Below are 18,647 nucleotides of genomic sequence, written 5' to 3' on the forward strand. Positions count from 1 at the left end.
GTCTTGCTGATAATGGTTATGGGTGATTAATATTTTGTTGTCTTGGAACTTAGGGTAAGAATGTAGTCCAGGTCTACATGTGGTGAAGTACTGTAGAGATATCTGTTTCACTTCATGTTGCAAGCTTCTTGGATCACTATCATTCACTATCTTTAATCTCTGATTCTGTTAGTCTGGTGTCAGACTTTGCTTCTTTATCTCAATGTCATAGATAAGCTTTATTTTAACCAATATGTGGAGATGCTTTGTCCTAGGATATGTCAGCTTCACTGTTCTTAGTTGATTTTATGTTTATATAAATTGCACTTTCTATGTAATAAGCTGTTAGCTGCAATAGCTTTTTTTTTCTCTTGGTTGCATGGGCTATGCAGTTTGCTCTTCCTGTATCTCATTTTCATTATGTTGATTTCATATTTATAAACCCAACTTTCGTTGTATATCCTAGCAAGGAAAGTTCTCTGTATTTCAATACTGTTTACCTTTTTTTTTTTTGGTATTTTTATTTTCTCAAGTTATTAATTTTTAGGGCATATTAAGAATGTAGTTTTTAAGTTACAGCGAATGTATGCATAGGTGAATTAGTGATGAAATGTGTAACTCAAAGCTTATTTTTGCACTCTTGCTTCGAATGAATGTTAGAAATAAGAATATCTCTGTATGTCATTTTTTTTTTCTTATTTCAATAAACTCCAGTACAAGTTTGGGAGTTTTAATAAGACATATCTTTGGTGGCTTTTAAGACATATTGAATGGATATTACTCGCATCCTCTTTCATCATTCTAAATTCGCCTATGGTAGAAAAAAAGGGTAATATTGCACCCTAGCCAAATCTGGTTTATTTGGATTACCAAACGCATGCTCTTCCTGTTGGAAAGTACATTGGAGGTAAATGCTTATGATTACAGCACTACTGTAGTTCGTCAGCTCTTTTTTAGAAAAAAAAAAAGCATGATTTAAGTACTGGGTATGGTAACACTAGCATTAAACTTTCTAACTAGTTTTAACCACTTCTATACTATTTACTTATTAATATTAATTTTAATTACTCGTAATTTATATGTTTCTTCTTTTTCTAAATCACTAAATTATCTATTCATCTGTATGTTACATTCTCCATTAAATTTGTTTTAACTTACATTTTAGATACTATTTTTCTAACTTGTTTTTGTTTTCACCATTTGAGTGAATATTTAAAATATTTTTGTAATCTTTATCTGAAATGTTTATTTTTCTCATATGATAATTTTTAATCATAGTTATTTTTTATAACTTTGGTAAGAACCTGATTGAGTGATTTATTGTGACTGTCTCTTAAGGAAATAAGGGCTAGGGTTTCCACTTATAATTCTAGCTAGTTAAACACAAGTAACTTATACTCGTTATCTATCTTAATTGATAAGTATTTCTTGATAACTAAACCTCTATTAACACAATTTACAAATTTTGATTACAAAAGATTCAAAATTGTAAAAACACTTATTAATATTTATTTGTCAGTGTATAAAAAATTCCAAAATGACTGAACCTGTGGTGTATGTGTTGTCTGTTTTCATATGATTATTTCCAAATTACTAAACCTCTACACTGCCAAACAGCATTGGTATCTGTTAACCTTTCAAACAGCGTAACTGTTAACCTTTCATTATGAACTCTGATCATTAGTATTAGGTCACTAAAAGTGCCGAATATATCTATATCGCTTACACTGATTGTTAGTATTAGATGATATTTAGGGAGGATTTAACACTATTACCTTCACTGATTGCCAGATTCAGATAATGAATATTTCTAGAGGAATAAACTCAATGATCTTAATTGATTGCCAGTATCAAATCATGAATATCTCTTGAGGATTAAGTTCTGTTTTCTTCATTGATTGCCAGTATCAAATCGTGAATATCTCTCGAGGATTAAGCTCCATTTTCTTCATTGATTGCCAGTATCAAATCATGAATATCTCTCGAGGATTAAGCTCTATTTTCTTCATTGATTGCCAGTATCAAATCATGAATATCTCTCGAGGATTAAGCTCTATTTTCTTCAATGATTGACAGTATCAAATCAGGAATATTTTTCAAGGATTAAACTATTTTCTTCAATGATTGACAGTATCAAATTAGGAATATCTTTCAAGGATCAAACTATTTTCTTCATTGATTGCCAGTATCAAATCATGAATATCTCTCGAGGATTAAGCTCTATTTTCTTCATTGATTGCCAGTATCAAATCATGAATATCTCTCGAGGATTAAGCTCTATTTTCTTCATTGATTGCCAGTATCAAATCATGAATATCTCTCGAGGATTAAGCTCTATTTTCTTCATTGATTGATTGTATCAAATCAGGAATATTTTTCAAGGATTAAACTATTTTCTTCAATGATTGACAGTATCAAATTAGGAATATCTTTCAAGGATTAAGCTATTTTCTTCATTGATTGCCAGTATCAAATCATGAATATCTCTCGAGGATTAAGCTCTATTTTCTTCATTGATTGATTGTATCAAATCAGGAATATTTTTCAAGGATTAAACTATTTTCTTCAATGATTGACAGTATCAAATCATGAATATCTCTCGAGGATTAAGCTCTATTTTCTTCATTGATTGCCAGTATCAAATCATGAATATCTCTCGAGGATTAAGCTCTATTTTCTTCATTGATTGATTGTATCAAATCAGGAATATTTTTCAAGGATTAAACTATTTTCTTCAATGATTGACAGTATCACATTAGGAATATTTTTCAAGGATTAAACTATTTTCTTCAATGATTGACAGTATCAAATCATGAATATCTCTTGAGGATTAAGCTCTATTTTCTTCATTGATTGCCAGTATCAAATCATGAATATCTCTCGAGGATTAAGCTCTATTTTCTTCAATGATTGACAGTATCAAATCAGGAATGTCTTTCAAGGATTAAAATATTTTCTTCAATGATTATTGATAGTATCAAATCAGGAATATTTTTCAAGGATTAAACTATTTTCTTCAATGATTGATAGTATCAAAACAGTGATATCTTTCAAGGATTAAACTATTTTTTTCATTGATTGATAGTATCAAATCAGGAATATCTTTCAAGGATTAAACATATTTTTCATTTATTGAAAGATTTTTACTTCAATAATCGTCATTTTTAGATAATTTCAGTTACGAATATTCTCTCTCTTTCTCATTTAGTCAAGTTTATTTCTCATATGTAATAATGCATTCGCTTTCCTAAAGATCTGCAGTTTTATGTATCTCCGGAGGCATGTTGTAGAAAATTGATGTGGAATAGAGCAAGATATTTTAACTTTTATTTAAAATTCAGGGTCTATAAATACTTCCCCGATCTTATGCCAAGAGCATTCTCTTCTCGAGCATGTGTGGTAATTAATTCTCCGATGAAACACCTTGCCAGCATTGCGTTACTCAGCTTTGTACTTTTACTTGGCAATCTTTGAAGAATTCTAGTACTTTGTTAGAACTTTTAGAATCTATTAATCCAATCAGTTATTTTTTATGCATATTAGATTATTATTTACTGAATATTTGCTTTTATAAAACGAATTATTATTATTATTATTATTATTATTATTATTATTATTGTTGTTATTATTATTATTATTATTATTCAGTTATTTTTTATGCATATTAAATTATTATTCACTGAATATTTGCTTTTATAAAACGAATTATTATTATTATTATTATTATTATTATTATTATTATTATTATTACTAGCCAAGCTACAACCCTGGATGAAAAAGCAAGATGCTATAAGCCCAAGGGATCCAATAGGGAATAATAGCCCAGTGAGGAAAGGATATAAGGAAATGAATAAGTGATGAGAACAAATTAACAATAAATCATTCTAAAAACAGTAACAACGTCAAAATAGACATGTCATATATAAACTATTAACAACGTCAAAAACAGATATGTCATATATAAACAATAAAAAGACTCTTGTCAGCCTGGTCAACATAAAAATTCATAAATTTTAGCTAAATACATTTATGACTGTCGGTTAGATGTGCCGTGGTTTATTCAAGTGTCTAAAGTTATTCACTTGTCATTAGAAGTTTGCTTTCTGGCTTGACCTGGCTTCAAATTTCCTAAACTTTACCTTTGGAGGCACAATGAAGTTAAGATCGAAAGTAATTTAGATGAAATGTGAAAGAACTTCTAATGCGATAGTGTGTCACGGTATTCTTCAAATATTTCGTACTGATTTTGTTACTAGTTTACATTTTTTTCAATCTTATGAATATTTCGTATATTTCCTGTTTAGAATTTTTCTTAGCTAATATTGAATTGATATAAGAATATTGTTTATTAATCTTCGATCTTATACAAGACCATTTTTCCTCGAGATTTAAAATGTTCTATTTTTTAGAAATTTTGAAACCCTTTCAATTTTGTTTAGATAATTATTTCTTATTTTTTAATGGAAAACAGTTAAAAGTTCCCAATTTTTCTTAAAAAAATAAAAGTAGCTTACTTTTCTGTAAAAATATAAATTGAACAAAAAGTTTCATAATTTTCTCATACAGTTCATAATTTTTTTTTATTTTTTTTTTATAAATCAGTTATCTATTTTCCATAGAAATATATAACCAAGTTCTCTAAATTTCTCTTTGAAATTATTTTCTCCTACATTTAAGACAATTTGATTTTTTTTACATATTGATCAAAGAAGTTTCGTATTTCCTTACGCATCATTGAAAAAAATCCTTATTTTTCTTTACTCAAAGAAGAGCTCTTTATTTTTTCCAGTTAGATCATTCATTTTCAGAAATAATTGAAGAATTCCGTATTTTTCTTATTTAATCAGAGTTCTTATTTTCTATGATAGGTAGTTGAACAAATCCGTATTTTCTGGTAGATCGTTTAAGAGTTCCTGCTTTCTAGATTTATCATAAATCATTGGATAGTTCCTTATTTCGATAAACAGATCATTGAAAAAGTCCCGTTTTCTATCAGTCAGACATTTTAAGAATTCTGTATTTTACAGGTAGATAGTTTAAGAGTTCTTATTTTCTCAAGTCGTATAGAGTTCCTGTTTACTGATACCAAACATTGAAATATCCTTTGTTATAGTTATATTTCGTAAATGATGGTTAACACTTCCATTAACCCTTTCACCCCCAAAGGACGTACCGGTACGTTCTTGCAAAACATTATTAATTACATGTTTTTACTTATTTTTGATAATTTTATGAGAAACTTCAGGCATTTTCCAAAAGAATGAGACCAACCTGACCTCTCTAGGACAAAAATTAAGCCTGTTAGAGCAATTTAAAAAAAAAATTATATAACAAAATGTGCTCGAAATTCAACCTTATGTAACTACTAACTCTGAAAGTACTTGAAATGTTATCAAGAAAGACTTTATTAATTAGTATATTTTTCATAAGGTTGACAAGTGTAATGAGGTTTTAACTTCCAAACAACGGTTCACCGTATGCAAATTGCCTCCTCCCCCCTTCTCTCTCTCTCTCTCTCTCTCTCTCTCTCTCTCTCTCTCTCTCTCTCTCTCTCTCTCTCTCTCCCTCCCTCCCTCTCTTTCTCTCTCTATTGTATTTATAAACTTACATGCTATCAAATATGCTGTTTAAGTTGTTATATCATTAACAGCCTGCAATTATTTTTGCTGTAAGTCATATGCATAATTCATATCTCCAAAAGAATACGATTTCATAAAAGCTGTAATTTTAGATCCTTAAAGACTCCCTTGAGTCGTTCCGAGTCTCCAAGATTAACGAGGAGATGACATATGCGAACCATGAAAATTCATGGGTAGTTGAACTTACTTCTCTCAAGTAACAGATTATATGAGCTGAAGTATTTCCTGAGTTAAAAGAGATATGCATTCATAATTCAGCAAGAATCTTCTTTTGGCTTCACAGACTCTGAATTCGCTTGAGCCAGTTCATCAAAAGAAAAACATGTGAATTGATAATTATGTGAAAACTTGAAATGGGAAGTATGATAGGTCTTGGCAAGGACACAGTTGCTCTATACATATTGTCAGTTATACCAGAAAGAGGAGAGACGTCTCGTCTCTTTCAGCAGTGTTACCAAATGGGAAAGTAAGTCTTCTAAACCTTGAAATGTCTTTTTACCTGTGAAGTAATTACCCGAGGAGAGGTATGATCCCATTGGAAAAGACTTGGGCCATGCGTTTACGGTGTGTTAGGTCTTTAAGGCTGTATTTGGTAACTTAAATAAGTTGGCAGTACCTGCAAGACTCATAATGAACAAACCAAATGGGTCTTTCCTATTTTCTTTCCTAAATTTCTTTCTCTAACTCCACTCTTTTCTTTTGTCCCTTTTTCATAACTTTATAATGAAATATAGATGAATGCAATATTGATCAATACCATAAAGAAGGAGATAACTTTTTTCAAAGTCATAACTTTTGCCCCAAATACATGAAGTATTTCATCAAGATACTGTTCATTTTGAGAAGAATATGTATAGACTATATCAACAGTACGCAGTACGCAAACCCACGTCTAGTGGTAACATATTGACATAATACATTTATCCATGCATCTAACTAAAATTTGATGTCAGCTGATAATGAGGTGAAGACGAATGCAAGGCTTTATACATGATGAAAAGCAAAGGTACTATAGTCACTGCAAAGATGGCAGGCGAAATAAACCTCACCCACTGATGACGTCATAGCCAATCGCATTGCCTCCCACGTTAACAACTACATCCCCTTACAAATTTGTCAACGCAGGGAGACATGATTGGCTATGACGTCATCAATGGGTGGGGCTTATTTCGCCTGGAATCTTTGCAGCGGCCATAGTATATCCCGAATATGATTCTCTATCTGTTGCCTGCAATGTTCAAATGAAGTGACTAGAAACGTTTCTAATCTTGTTTCCATCATTTTGGAACAAATTCAGTGATATTTAGATTAAGATTGGAAAGAAGTTTCCAGAGCTAAAAGTAAGACTACTGCAGAGTAAACGGACATACTATCGCAAAATATGTAAGATCGCCAAACCAATACCGAGGTTAAGAGAAAATCATTTTATAACCTCCATGTCAATATTAATGACAAGGATTATTTCCTTCTTTGCATTATCTGTAACAGATTTCAGGGCTTCTAAAAGTAAGCTAAGATTGGTGAAGGATTTCCCATACTGTTACAAGTAGTGAGGGAGACTCCCAAAGCTATAGACTCTGGAGGGGGTACTTAAATTCATAAAAATTGAAATAGGTATTCTTGTAGTTATAAAGCCCCAAAAACTGAAATGATGTTCTCGTAGTCACTAAGATGACAGAAACTGGAATTAATGTTCCTGTAGAGTCACTAAAACCATGGAAACTGGATTTTATTGTTCCCGTACCGTCACAAAGACTACAGAAACTGGAGGTAATGTTCCCGTACAGTCATCAAAACCATAGAAACTGGAATTAATGTTCCCATTCAGTCACCAAGACACAGAAATTGGGATTGGTGTTCCTGTACAGTCACAAATACCACACAAACTGGAATTAATGTTCCTGTAGAGTCATAAAGGCCAAAGGAACTGGGATTAATGTTCCTGTAAAATCAATAAGACCACAGAAATTTTAATTAATGTTCTCATAGAGTCACCAAGGCCATAGAAACTGGAATTAATGTTCCTTTACAGTCATAAACCACAGAAACTGGATTTAATGCTCCTGTAGAGTCACCAAGACCATGGAGACTGGAATTAATGTTCCCATAGATTCACTAAGACCCTGGTGACTGGAATTAATGTTTCTGTAGACACGAAGACCACAGAAGCTGGAATTATTGTTCCCATAAAATCACCAAAACCATGGAAACTGAAATTAGCACTCTTGTAACCACAATCATCACATAAACTGGAAGGGATGTGTATCTAGTCACCAAAGACCACAGAAACTTGAATGGGTGTTACATAACAGTCACAAAGACTACTTAAACTGGAATGGATGTTTCTTGAGTCACAAAGACCACAAAAACTGGAAGGGGTGTTCCTGTAGAGTCACAGATACCACGGAAACTTGAATGGAGTTCCTTGAGAGTCACAAATACCACAAAAACTGAAACAGGTGTTCTATTACAGTCTCAAAGACCTTGGAAACTAGAATGGGCGTTTCTGTAGAGCCACAAGTAACACAGAAACTGAATTGGATGTTCTTTGAGAGTCACAAAGACCACAAAAACTGGAGTGGGTGTTCCATTAGTCACAAAGACCGTAGAAACTGGAGTGGGTGTTCCCGAAGAGTCGCAAATACCACGGAAACTTGAATGGATGTTCCCTGAGAGTCAAATCCCATGGAATCTGCAACGTGTTCTAGGTTGAGTCACAATAACCAGAAAACTAGTTCCAGTAGGTTAACAAAGACTGGGATAGTAAGTCCTCTCAAACTGCAAAAGATTTTGAAGAGTTCTCATGGATTTGCGGAGGGTGTAATGATAGTTTCAGAAAATGGAGGTATTACATTTGTTTATAGAAAAAGGAACTATATCCACAGGTTTAAAAAACAAACAAGGGAGGAACTTCCATAGATTAAGAAAGATTTGCTTAGGAGATTTTACAATTTCACCACAGTGAACGAACTTTTCATAATGATATGAGAGATGACTAGCACAAATTGGTAAAGGCTCTATATCCATGACCTACCAGCTGCCTCTCATATCTTTCCTTTCTAAATAATTTTGGTATAGGCTATATAAGGTTCATTTCTAGAAAGCAGCACAAAATCAGATGCATGCTTCCAATATCGATAGAGAAATCAGAATAGATTCAGACAGAGATCTATACATCTGAATGTACTGGTTAAATCTTGAATGTACTCCTGGCTAGTACAGTGATAACGTGTTTGCCTAGCATTCGCATGGGACCGTGAGTTTAAGCTGTTTACTGGGGAGGCCACTGCTGTGGTTGAGCACCACAGTGGGGGGTTGGGCTTGCCCGGCTGACGTTTGGTGAACATCTATTCTGATAAAACTGGAACTGAAACCAGACACCTTTAACCTTCAACTGGTGGTAAATGATTTAATTTCAAAGGTATGAAGGATATGGAAAACTTCATATAGATGAATAAATTCATAGAGGATATTGGCGACTAACAAAGTTTGTGTGTCTGCTGCTGTAGATTTATAGAAACCTCGAAAAGAAGTTGTGGAGGAGTCACAAGAAGTAGAGAGTTTCCGTCCGTTTCCACAAAGCCTGCGAAAAGATTTGAAAGATTCAGAATAAACAAGGGTGTATCAACACAAACATGAGATCAATATCCCTCATTATCATGATGAAATGATAAGGGTTTTTAAACATTCCATAAAACATTGTTGAAATGATCAATGATTATCCAAGACGTGGCAAAAATTTTCAATGATTCCCACAGACATGACATGGATAGGCAGTTGAATCGGTGGTGGAACTTTAGAAATTTATACCTGCAGTGAATGTTTATAAGCAGAAGAGGAGGACATAAGTCTCTCTTCATAGTTTATATAATCTACATAAGCACAGGCTAAAATTCCAGAAGAATAGCAAATTTAGGAAACAATTCCCAAAACTTCATTTTAAAAGATTCACAAAGACAAGAATCCTCAAAGCTGGCATCAGGTGTTCCACAAATTCCACAAAATCGAAGTCATGAGTTACTAGAGGTTAACAAATATGAGGTTAAACCGTTCCAATCCCTAAATACTGATAAAGAAGAGAACAGTAGTTCCCAGTGATTCACAAAGACCTGAATGATTCTATTCCATATTTGTAAATCAAGAGAGAAATTGCTCTCACTATTTCTAATGAGGGAAGAGTTAATCAAGAAATATGTTTTATAATTGTTTAATTCTTGATGAAAAGAACTATTGCAAAAGCAAGTGAGATTTGTATGTTATCCCACTTGATGTTTTCTGGATTCATTCAGTCCTTTCAACTCCAAATTAGACGCTGCCAGCGTATAGAGATGAGTTTATAGATATTACAAATGATAGTTTTTCTTGAAAGCTAGTAGCCCAGTGATTAATCTCTCTCTCTCTCTCTCTCTCTCTCTCTCTCTCTCTCTCTCTCTCTCTCTCTCTCTCTCTCTCTCTCTCTCTCTCAAATCTTTCCTTTTTTAATAATTTTGGTATATATAAGGTTCATTTCTAGAAAACAGTACAAAACAGATGTATGCTTCCAATGTCGATAGAGAAATCAGAATAGATTCAGACAGGGATCTATAATTTTAAGTGTATTGGTTATCTCTCTCTCTCTCTCTCTCTCTCTCTCTCTCTCTCTCTCTCTCTCTCTCTCTCTCTCTCTCTCTCTCTCTCTCTCTAACTTATCATGCTGGCAACTGGCCAAGTATTCCTTATATCTCGAATTACGACTGCTATAAAATTATGAAATGGAATTTTATCAGTTAAGAAATATGCTTTTTACGAGAACACACAGACTTTTTATCACTAAAGGTGCATAAAGTACCTCTAAAACATGAGAAAATATCCCCAATGAGGTTTTTATCTGTAAGGTCTATAATAACTAATTTTAACGAAGTATTGCTTCGTATAGGCAAGGAATCCTGTCTTAGGAATAATAGATGACCTCTTTTCTTAGGTCATACATATCTGCATTCGTTTGCCAACAGCTATAATATTTTCGCTTGAAACCCTATACAACATTACAACTGTCAGTGTAACTCTGTATAACATATTAAATACATTTTATCTCTCTCTCTCTCTCTCTCTCTCTCTCTCTCTCTCTCTCTCTCTCTCTCTCTCTCTCTCTCTCTCTCTCTCTCTCTCTCTCTCTCTATATATATATATATATATATATATTTGTGGTATAGATTACATTCGTAATGTAATTATATTTCTCATTACATATTTTAGCTGTTCTTTATCTTTTTTATATTACTTTCTTATTTATCTTAATTTATCTCATTTGCGCTATTCTGATTAAGGATACCTTAACGTTGTGAAAGGCTTTGTTTATTGGCATGATCAACAAAACTGTACTATAGTCAATTCTTTTTAGTGAGGCAGATTTACACCGACTCGCAGGGGTGCCCTTTTAGCTCGGAAAAGTTTCCTGATCGCTGATTGGTTGGACATGATAATTCTAACTAGTTAGGTAGCAGGAAACTTTTCCGAGCTAAAAGGGCACCGCTGCGAGTCGGTGCAAATGTGCCTCATTAAAAAAAAATTGAGTATAGTCAGGGCCACTCATACTAGGTTGGTTTTGCTGTGAGAGATCAGACTAAAGTCTCCCACTAATCCCCAATCCGCAGTGGCCAGCGTGGTTATGAAAATGGCCAAACCCCAGACATGATTAGGAACATATTTGAGATCCTTGTCTTGCAGTGGACTGGAAACGGCTGCATTTGTTGTTGTTGTTGTTGATTTATAGGTTATTCTATCTCTCAATTTCTTTATTCGTAAGCTCCTTACAGCTTCTAGCATTCTGCGTTTCCAACTAGAGTTTCTTCTGGGTTAGAGTTCTCTTGCTTGAGGGTACACTTGGGCACACTATTCTATCTTGTTTCTCTTCCTCTTGGTTTGTTAAAGTTTTTATAGTTTATATAGAAAATATTTTATTTTAATCTTGTTGCTCTTTTTAAAATATTTTCTTTTTCTTTTGTTTCCTTTCCTCACTGAGCTATTTTCCCTGATGGAGCCCCTGGGCTTATAGCATCCTGCTTTTCCAACTAGGGTTGTAGCTTAGCTATTAATAATAATAATAATAATAATAATAATAATAGAATATTTTTCTTTTTCTTTGTTTCCTTTCCTCACTGAGCTATTTTCCCTGTTGGAGCCCCCGGGCTTATAGCATCCTGCTTTTCCAACTAGGGTTGTAGCTTAGCTAGTAATAATAATAATAATAATAATAATAATAATAATTATAGTTTATATACAGTAGTAGATGTTTAATTTTAATCTTGTTACTGTTCGTAAAATATTTTATTTTTCTCTGTTTCCTTTCCTCACAGCTATTTTCCCTGTTGGAGCCCCTGGGCTTATAGCATCCTGCTTTTCCAACTAGGGTTGTAGCTTAGCAAGTATTAATAATAATAATAATAATAATAATAATAATAATAATAATAATAATAATAATTATAGTTTATATACAGTAGTAGATGTTTAATTTTAATCTTGTTACTGTTCGTAAAATATTTTATTTTTCTCTGTTTCCTTTCCTCACAGCTATTTTCCCTGTTGGAGCCCCTGGGCTTATAGCTTCCTGCTTTACCAACTAGGGTTGTAGCTTAGCAAATAATAATAATAATAATAATAATAATAGAATATTTTTCTTTTTCTTTGTTTCCTTTCCTCACTGAGCTATTTTCCCTGTTGGAGCCCCTGGGCTTATAGCATCCTGCTTTTCCAACTAGGGTTGTAGCTTAGCAAGTAATAATAATAATAATAATAATAATAATAATAATAACAATAATGAAACATAAAATCCTTTAGCATTATAATCGCGATTACGTAAAAATACACGAAATGCAACATTTATCAGACCTACATACTTCATATGCACGCATGTTTGTTTTTACTGGCATAAGCTTACCAAGGCCACCGACTTGGAATGCCATAACCCGCATTGGCACTGTGCCTCTCGTGGCATCATTCACTACTTAGCGTTCTTTTATCTTTGCGCTCTCTCGCATCGGCCTCCTCTTTTCGCGAAATTATTGTCTCTTATATTTTTGCTTTGTTTATGAATTTGTATGGTATGTTGGAGAGGATATTCTCGATTTTTTTTACTGGAAACTATTTTAGCGAGTGAGAGAGAGAGAGAGAGAGAGAGAGAGAGAGAGAGAGAGAGAGAGAGAGAGAGAGAGAGAGAGAGAGGGAGAGAGAGTATTGATATTTTGTGTTATGTATCAATCAGAGAGAGAGAGAGAGAGAGAGAGAGAGAGAGAGAGAGAGAGAGAGAGAGAGAGAGAGAGAGGGGGGTAATCGAAGATGATATTAATATTTTGTGTTAAGTATCTATCAGAGAGAGAGAGAGAGAGAGAGAGAGAGAGAGAGAGAGAGAGAGAGAGAGAGAGAGAGAGAGAGAGAGAGAGAGAGAGAATCGAAGATGATATTATTTTATGTTAAGTATCAATCTGAGAGAGAGAGAGAGAGAGAGAGAGAGAGAGAGAGAGAGAGAGAGAGAGAGAGAGAGAGAGAGAATCGAAGATGATATTATTTTATGTTAAGTATCAATATGAGAGAGAGAGAGAGAGAGAGAGAGAGAGAGAGAGAGAGAGAGAGAGAGAGATAATCGAAAATGATATTAATATTTTGTGTTAGGTATCAATCTGAGAGAGGGACTGAAAGAAATTAATTTTCGGTGATAGCTGTTTTTAAAATTAGACTTTCTTGATTGCAATTGTTTTAAAAATAAATTTAAATATTTAAATACATCCTCCTAAGTAAAGAAAACTTAACAAACTGACATTCACCAGAATCTTTCTTTGTAGCCCTGAATTTAGGTCGTTATTGATTTATCAATGTTTGATATACGGGTGTCACACTCACTGAAGGTCATGGTTAGATATATAAGTCATACTCTCAGTCAGTCAATCAATTTGTTTTACGATTGTTTACTCATTTCCAAGTCCAATTACTGTATTAAATCACTGACTCACTATAGTCCATTTCTTTTATCGAGGCAGATTTGCACCGACTCGCAGCGGTGCCCTTTTAGCTCGGAAAAGTTTCCTGATCGCTTATTGGTTAGAATTATTTCGTCCAACCAATCAGCGATCAGGAAACTTTTCCAAGCTAAAGGGCACCGCTGCGAGTCGGTGCAAATCTGCATCGCTAAAAGAAATTGACTATAGCAATGAATGGCTTACCAGGCCCCAGCGACGAGCCTCATGGGCGAGCATCATAATTCTAATTCTATAAAGTCAGATTACAGGGGCAGGAACTCAACTTTTAACCCCCCATCTTTTATCCGGGCTAAAATTGAAGTTTGCCGACTTGCTTGGTCTGAGACATTTTCAATCTTAAATACTTTGTTACAGCATTGATTTTCAAAACTGCTATATATTAAAAACTACTTCTTTACTTATAAATCTGATGTTCATCCTCTCTCTCTCTCTCTCTCTCTCTCTCTCTCTCTCTCCAGTTGGCTAATAGGCTTGTATTATACCCATCCTATTTTCTAGATTGTCGTTATAAGCCACTAAATTTAGAATCGCAGATAAATTAATTTGATAACGAATAAAAAAAATGTTGAAGCATTATTAGAACCTTCTTCTATATCTTGTAAATCATACCGAAATAATTGGATTTATCGTATATACTTTACTCAATTTTTTTCAATGAGGCGCATTTGCACCGACTCGCAGTGATGCCCTTTTAGCTCTGAAAAGTTTCCTGTTATCTGACTGGTTAGAATTATCTTGTCCAACCAATTAGCTATCAGGAAACTTTCCCGCGCGAAAAGGGCATCCCTGCGAGTCGGTGCAAATCTGCCTCGCTAAAAAGAATTGACCATAGTATATTGCCGAATATAACAACTTCCTACTCACGCAGTTAGCGTCATTGTGTCCCATTGTCACACACTAACCAATCTCAATGTCTTGCGGAATTCAGTAACAATTCTATATCTTCATTACAAAGAAGGTTTATTGATCCCCAAACCTAGCCCTTCCCTTTTATCCGTGATTGAGATCATGTTTAATGTAGTGATATGCTTATAATCATCAGTTCTCCTTGGCCACTTCGCTAGTGGCCTGCATGTGACAAAAGATCTTTTATGATTTATATTTTTTAATTATTTCTAATATTAAGAAAACATACATCAAGTTTCAAGACATCGGGATCAATGTACATTGTAATCCCCCGTACTTAATTCCTTGTCTTGTTCTAATCTTCTGTTCTTTAAGATGTACCAATCCCCCGTACTTAATTCCTTGTCTTGTTCTTCCAATCTTCTGTTCTTCAAGACTTGCTAATCCCCCGTACTTAATTGCTTGTCTTGTTCTTCTAATCTTCTGTTCTTTAAGACGTACTAATCCCCCGTACTTAATTCCTTGTCGTATTCTTCTAATCTTCTGTTCTTCAAGGCGTACTAATCTCCCGTACTTAATTCCTTGTCTTGGTCTTCTAATCTTCTGTTCTTCAAGGCGTACTTATCCCCCGTACTTAATTTCTTGTCTTATTCTTGTCTTCTGTTCTGTAAGAGGAACTAATCCCCCATCCTTCTCCGCAGACCTTAATCTCCGAGATGCACCAAATGGAGGACGAGCTCAAGCACTTGAAGGAAAAAGGAGACAAGATGGAGCAGGACTCGGAGATGCTCAATATGCTCTCAACAGTCGCCAGTTCCAGAACGCGCCTCAAGGGACTCCTAGCTGAGGCTGAGGCCAAGAAGACGGAAATTGAGGTAACGTTTTGTTAAGGTGTTTCAGAGGTTGCAGGGGGAAGGTTAATACTGGCACAGCATTAGAATGTATTATCATCATCAACGTATCTTATCGTGCCAAAATTATATTTACTGCATTTGGAAGGCCTGGAGACAATCTTCATAAGTGGTGTCTTGCAGCCATCTGCTGAATATCCCATCCAGACAATGGATCACATATTTTATGGATTGTGAACTGGGGCCAATCTGTACAGATTTGGATCTCTACGAATGTAATTGATTATATTAAATTGGATATATGAATTTGTGCTAAATGGCCAGATGTTTAGGTCGGGCATTCATCACTGGCTCACCTCTTGCAACTTTGAGGAAACACGGAAATTTCAATATGAAGTAAAAGTTTTAGAGGTTGGACTTCAATATGGAAAAAGGAAATGGGTATGGAGGTAAAGTTGAAGGAAAATAAGGGACGGCAGCTATGGGCCAAACAGATGCTGCAAATACTCTCAAGTAATGCTTACAGTACATACCCTGAGGTACACTGATGGAACTACTCCCCTACGGTGAGGGTAAAGTTGGAATGTATGGTAATACTATGTAATGTATTAGGAAGTGGTTAAGGAGTACGGATAGAGTCTGGGAGTTACCAAATTGTGGTAATGTACTGAATATTTGTGATGGAAAAGACAAAATTTAAATTGATTTATTGGAAATGGGTGAAAAAGAGAGTTGATACATTGTACTAATAATTTACAAATCATTAATTGTCTATGTAGGATAGTTGAACGTTTTATTAAATCTCAGTTACCAAAATGGCTCCATATCAGAATGGATGTCCAATAATATCTGACCTACTAAGTGCCCCTTGTAGTTATTATTGTTAATGATTTTAATATTGATTTTGTTATTATTATTATTATTATTATATTTTATTATTATTATTTAAATTCTGCTTCTTTCAGATGGTGGTAGGAACTTACCATAGTTTAAATATTTCCTCCTGGAAATTGTTGCATCTTAGTAAGACTTCCAACATTATAATGTTTATCATGAACATTTACATTTATTATTATTTTATTATTGTTGATCTTACTCTCTATAATTTGCTCATTGTTAATATTATCATTTGCAAATATTTATTAGACTTACTCCATTCCAGAACAAACACAGTGAAAGCGACAGACAGAAGTTCCACCTCATCGAATACCAACAAATCCTTCTAGAACTTGAGACTTGGGTCACTGAAACCTTCAACCAGCTCACAGCCGAGGTTTCTTTGAGTTCGGTGGCAGCCATCGAAGAACAAATTACCATCAATGAGGTCAGTAAGCCTACCTAGTGAAGTACTTCTCGGAGAGTAAAAGGCATCAGAATGTCAAATACTTTTCTTCTCTTTCCTTGAGTCAAGTGTTTGTATTGGGTGGTTAAAGGCAAATATTTGGCCCAAGGGAATAACGCGCCTGGATAGATTTGGTTAGGTAAGGTAAGAGAAACTTGGTGGAAGAGAATCCCTTTGATAGAAGGTATTGGAGAGGGTGCATCAGAAGCCAATCCTTTAATGTAGGGATAATGGTGGAAAAGAAGAAGGCAAGATAAACTTGCTTTAGATAAGGTTGCTTATGGTAAAGTTAGGGTAGGTTCTGTAATGTAAGATTCATGTAGGTACAGGTTACATAAGATTAAAGCTAGAATGACTTTGTACGGTACTTAACATGAGTTCAAATCCGATCCAATCTCTGGCTTCTCATTATTCCTTAAATATAAGATCGTTTTGCATACACTACTGAGACAGTAGTCGGAAATTAGTTCTGCATAGTTAGCCCATGTCTGACACTCGATACCAAGGGCAGTTGAATCTTTTCAAGATCTTTCCAGTTATCGGGACCCTTGTGTAAGTAAAGTATCGGATGTTGAACGGGAATAAAAGGAAAGGTTGGTGGTATATATGGGGTAGGAAGAACTGATATGGTGAAAAATGGGAAGATAAGATGTAGTGATGAAAAGATTAGCATGAGTGGGTGACTGGAGCAGACTATATTAAGGTGTTTTAGTTATGTATATGTATAAGTACATATATATCATCAAAATTTAAGAATTAAAGGTGGAAATATAAAGGAAAAAGAATAATTTAGAAAGCATACATTCATTACACATATACAAATTACTAAGTAAGAACATAACAGAAGCGAGCAAATCCTTGCCTTGATTTAAAACCAGATACTACCTTGCAACATTTTAATTATCGAATAAACCCTCGTTAATTGTATATATATATATATATATATATACATATATATATATATATATATATATATATATATATATATATATATATATATATATATATAACATCTGGCACCACCACCACTCAAGAGGAAAAGAGTACATGGTAAAATATATAAATTCGGTGTATATATGTCATCATCACCATCTCCTACGCCTATTTACGCAAATGACCTTAGTTAGATTCCGGCAGTCTTCTCTACCTTAAGCCTTTAAATCAAAACTTCTCCATTTATCAACTCCTTCTTCACGCTTCTTAGTCCTCAATCATCTATATGCCTTGGTCTTCCAACTCTTCTGGTGCCTTGTGGAGCCCAGTTGATAGTTTGGTGAACTAATCTCTCTTGTTTTATATATATATATATATATATATATATATATATATATATATATATATATATATATATATGTGTATGTGTGTACATTGAGTTCATAAGAGGTAATTTTAGGAAATAAGAAAATGCATAAAAGATAGAAGTGGAAAGGATAATGATATTTGGAAGTTTGCTGCACGGTCATGAACCTTTTTTTACAGTTGCAAGGGGGTTTATCAAACAGTTATTGTAGGACACTATACAAAGGTGGATTTTATGCTTGTTTATTCATTCTTACATGGTTTCTAAATAATCACAAACTGCTTGATTTACATAATCCTCTTTCTTTTAGGCCATGCAACGAGATTTGACACGACGTGAGCGTCAGTTAACAGAACTTCGTGGGAAGTGTGAACGTGTCAAAGGAGATCAGCACATACAGTCATTGGCCACTGAGATGAAGAATCACTTGCTCTTTTTGAGCCAGACAATTTCTGAAACACGACTAGTCATTCAAACTCGCCTTCAGCAATTGCGGGTAAGTTTGCCCCACCAAACGACATCTGATTGCATATGTTTACCTTTGCTTGCATTATTACCATTGGAATCCTCTGTAGTTTCTATCAAATCAGTCTGGAAGTATCCTTCAATTTTCCCTCAGAGATTGATTAGCCTGCTTATTGTAGTAATAATTGTGCCTTTGAACAGCATATGATCAAT

At 34.1% G+C, this 18,647-nt stretch overlaps 1 protein-coding gene across 4 annotated transcripts in view; it reads left to right on the plus strand.

The window, feature by feature from the left end:
- LOC137628755 (muscle-specific protein 300 kDa-like) overlaps positions 1-18,647 on the plus strand; it is a 312,504-nt gene that overhangs the window by 190,615 nt on the left and 103,242 nt on the right. For all 4 annotated transcript variants that reach the window (XM_068359939.1, XM_068359940.1, XM_068359943.1 and 1 more), the window contains 3 exons: positions 15,178-15,351; positions 16,490-16,651; positions 18,280-18,465. In XM_068359939.1, the coding sequence (XP_068216040.1) occupies positions 15,178-15,351; positions 16,490-16,651; positions 18,280-18,465 (522 nt within the window). The remainder of the gene's footprint in view (positions 1-15,177; positions 15,352-16,489; positions 16,652-18,279; positions 18,466-18,647) is intronic.

The sequence above is a fragment of the Palaemon carinicauda genome, chromosome 36 (genome assembly GCF_036898095.1).
Source record: "Palaemon carinicauda isolate YSFRI2023 chromosome 36, ASM3689809v2, whole genome shotgun sequence".
Taxonomy (NCBI): Eukaryota; Metazoa; Arthropoda; class Malacostraca; order Decapoda; family Palaemonidae; genus Palaemon; species Palaemon carinicauda.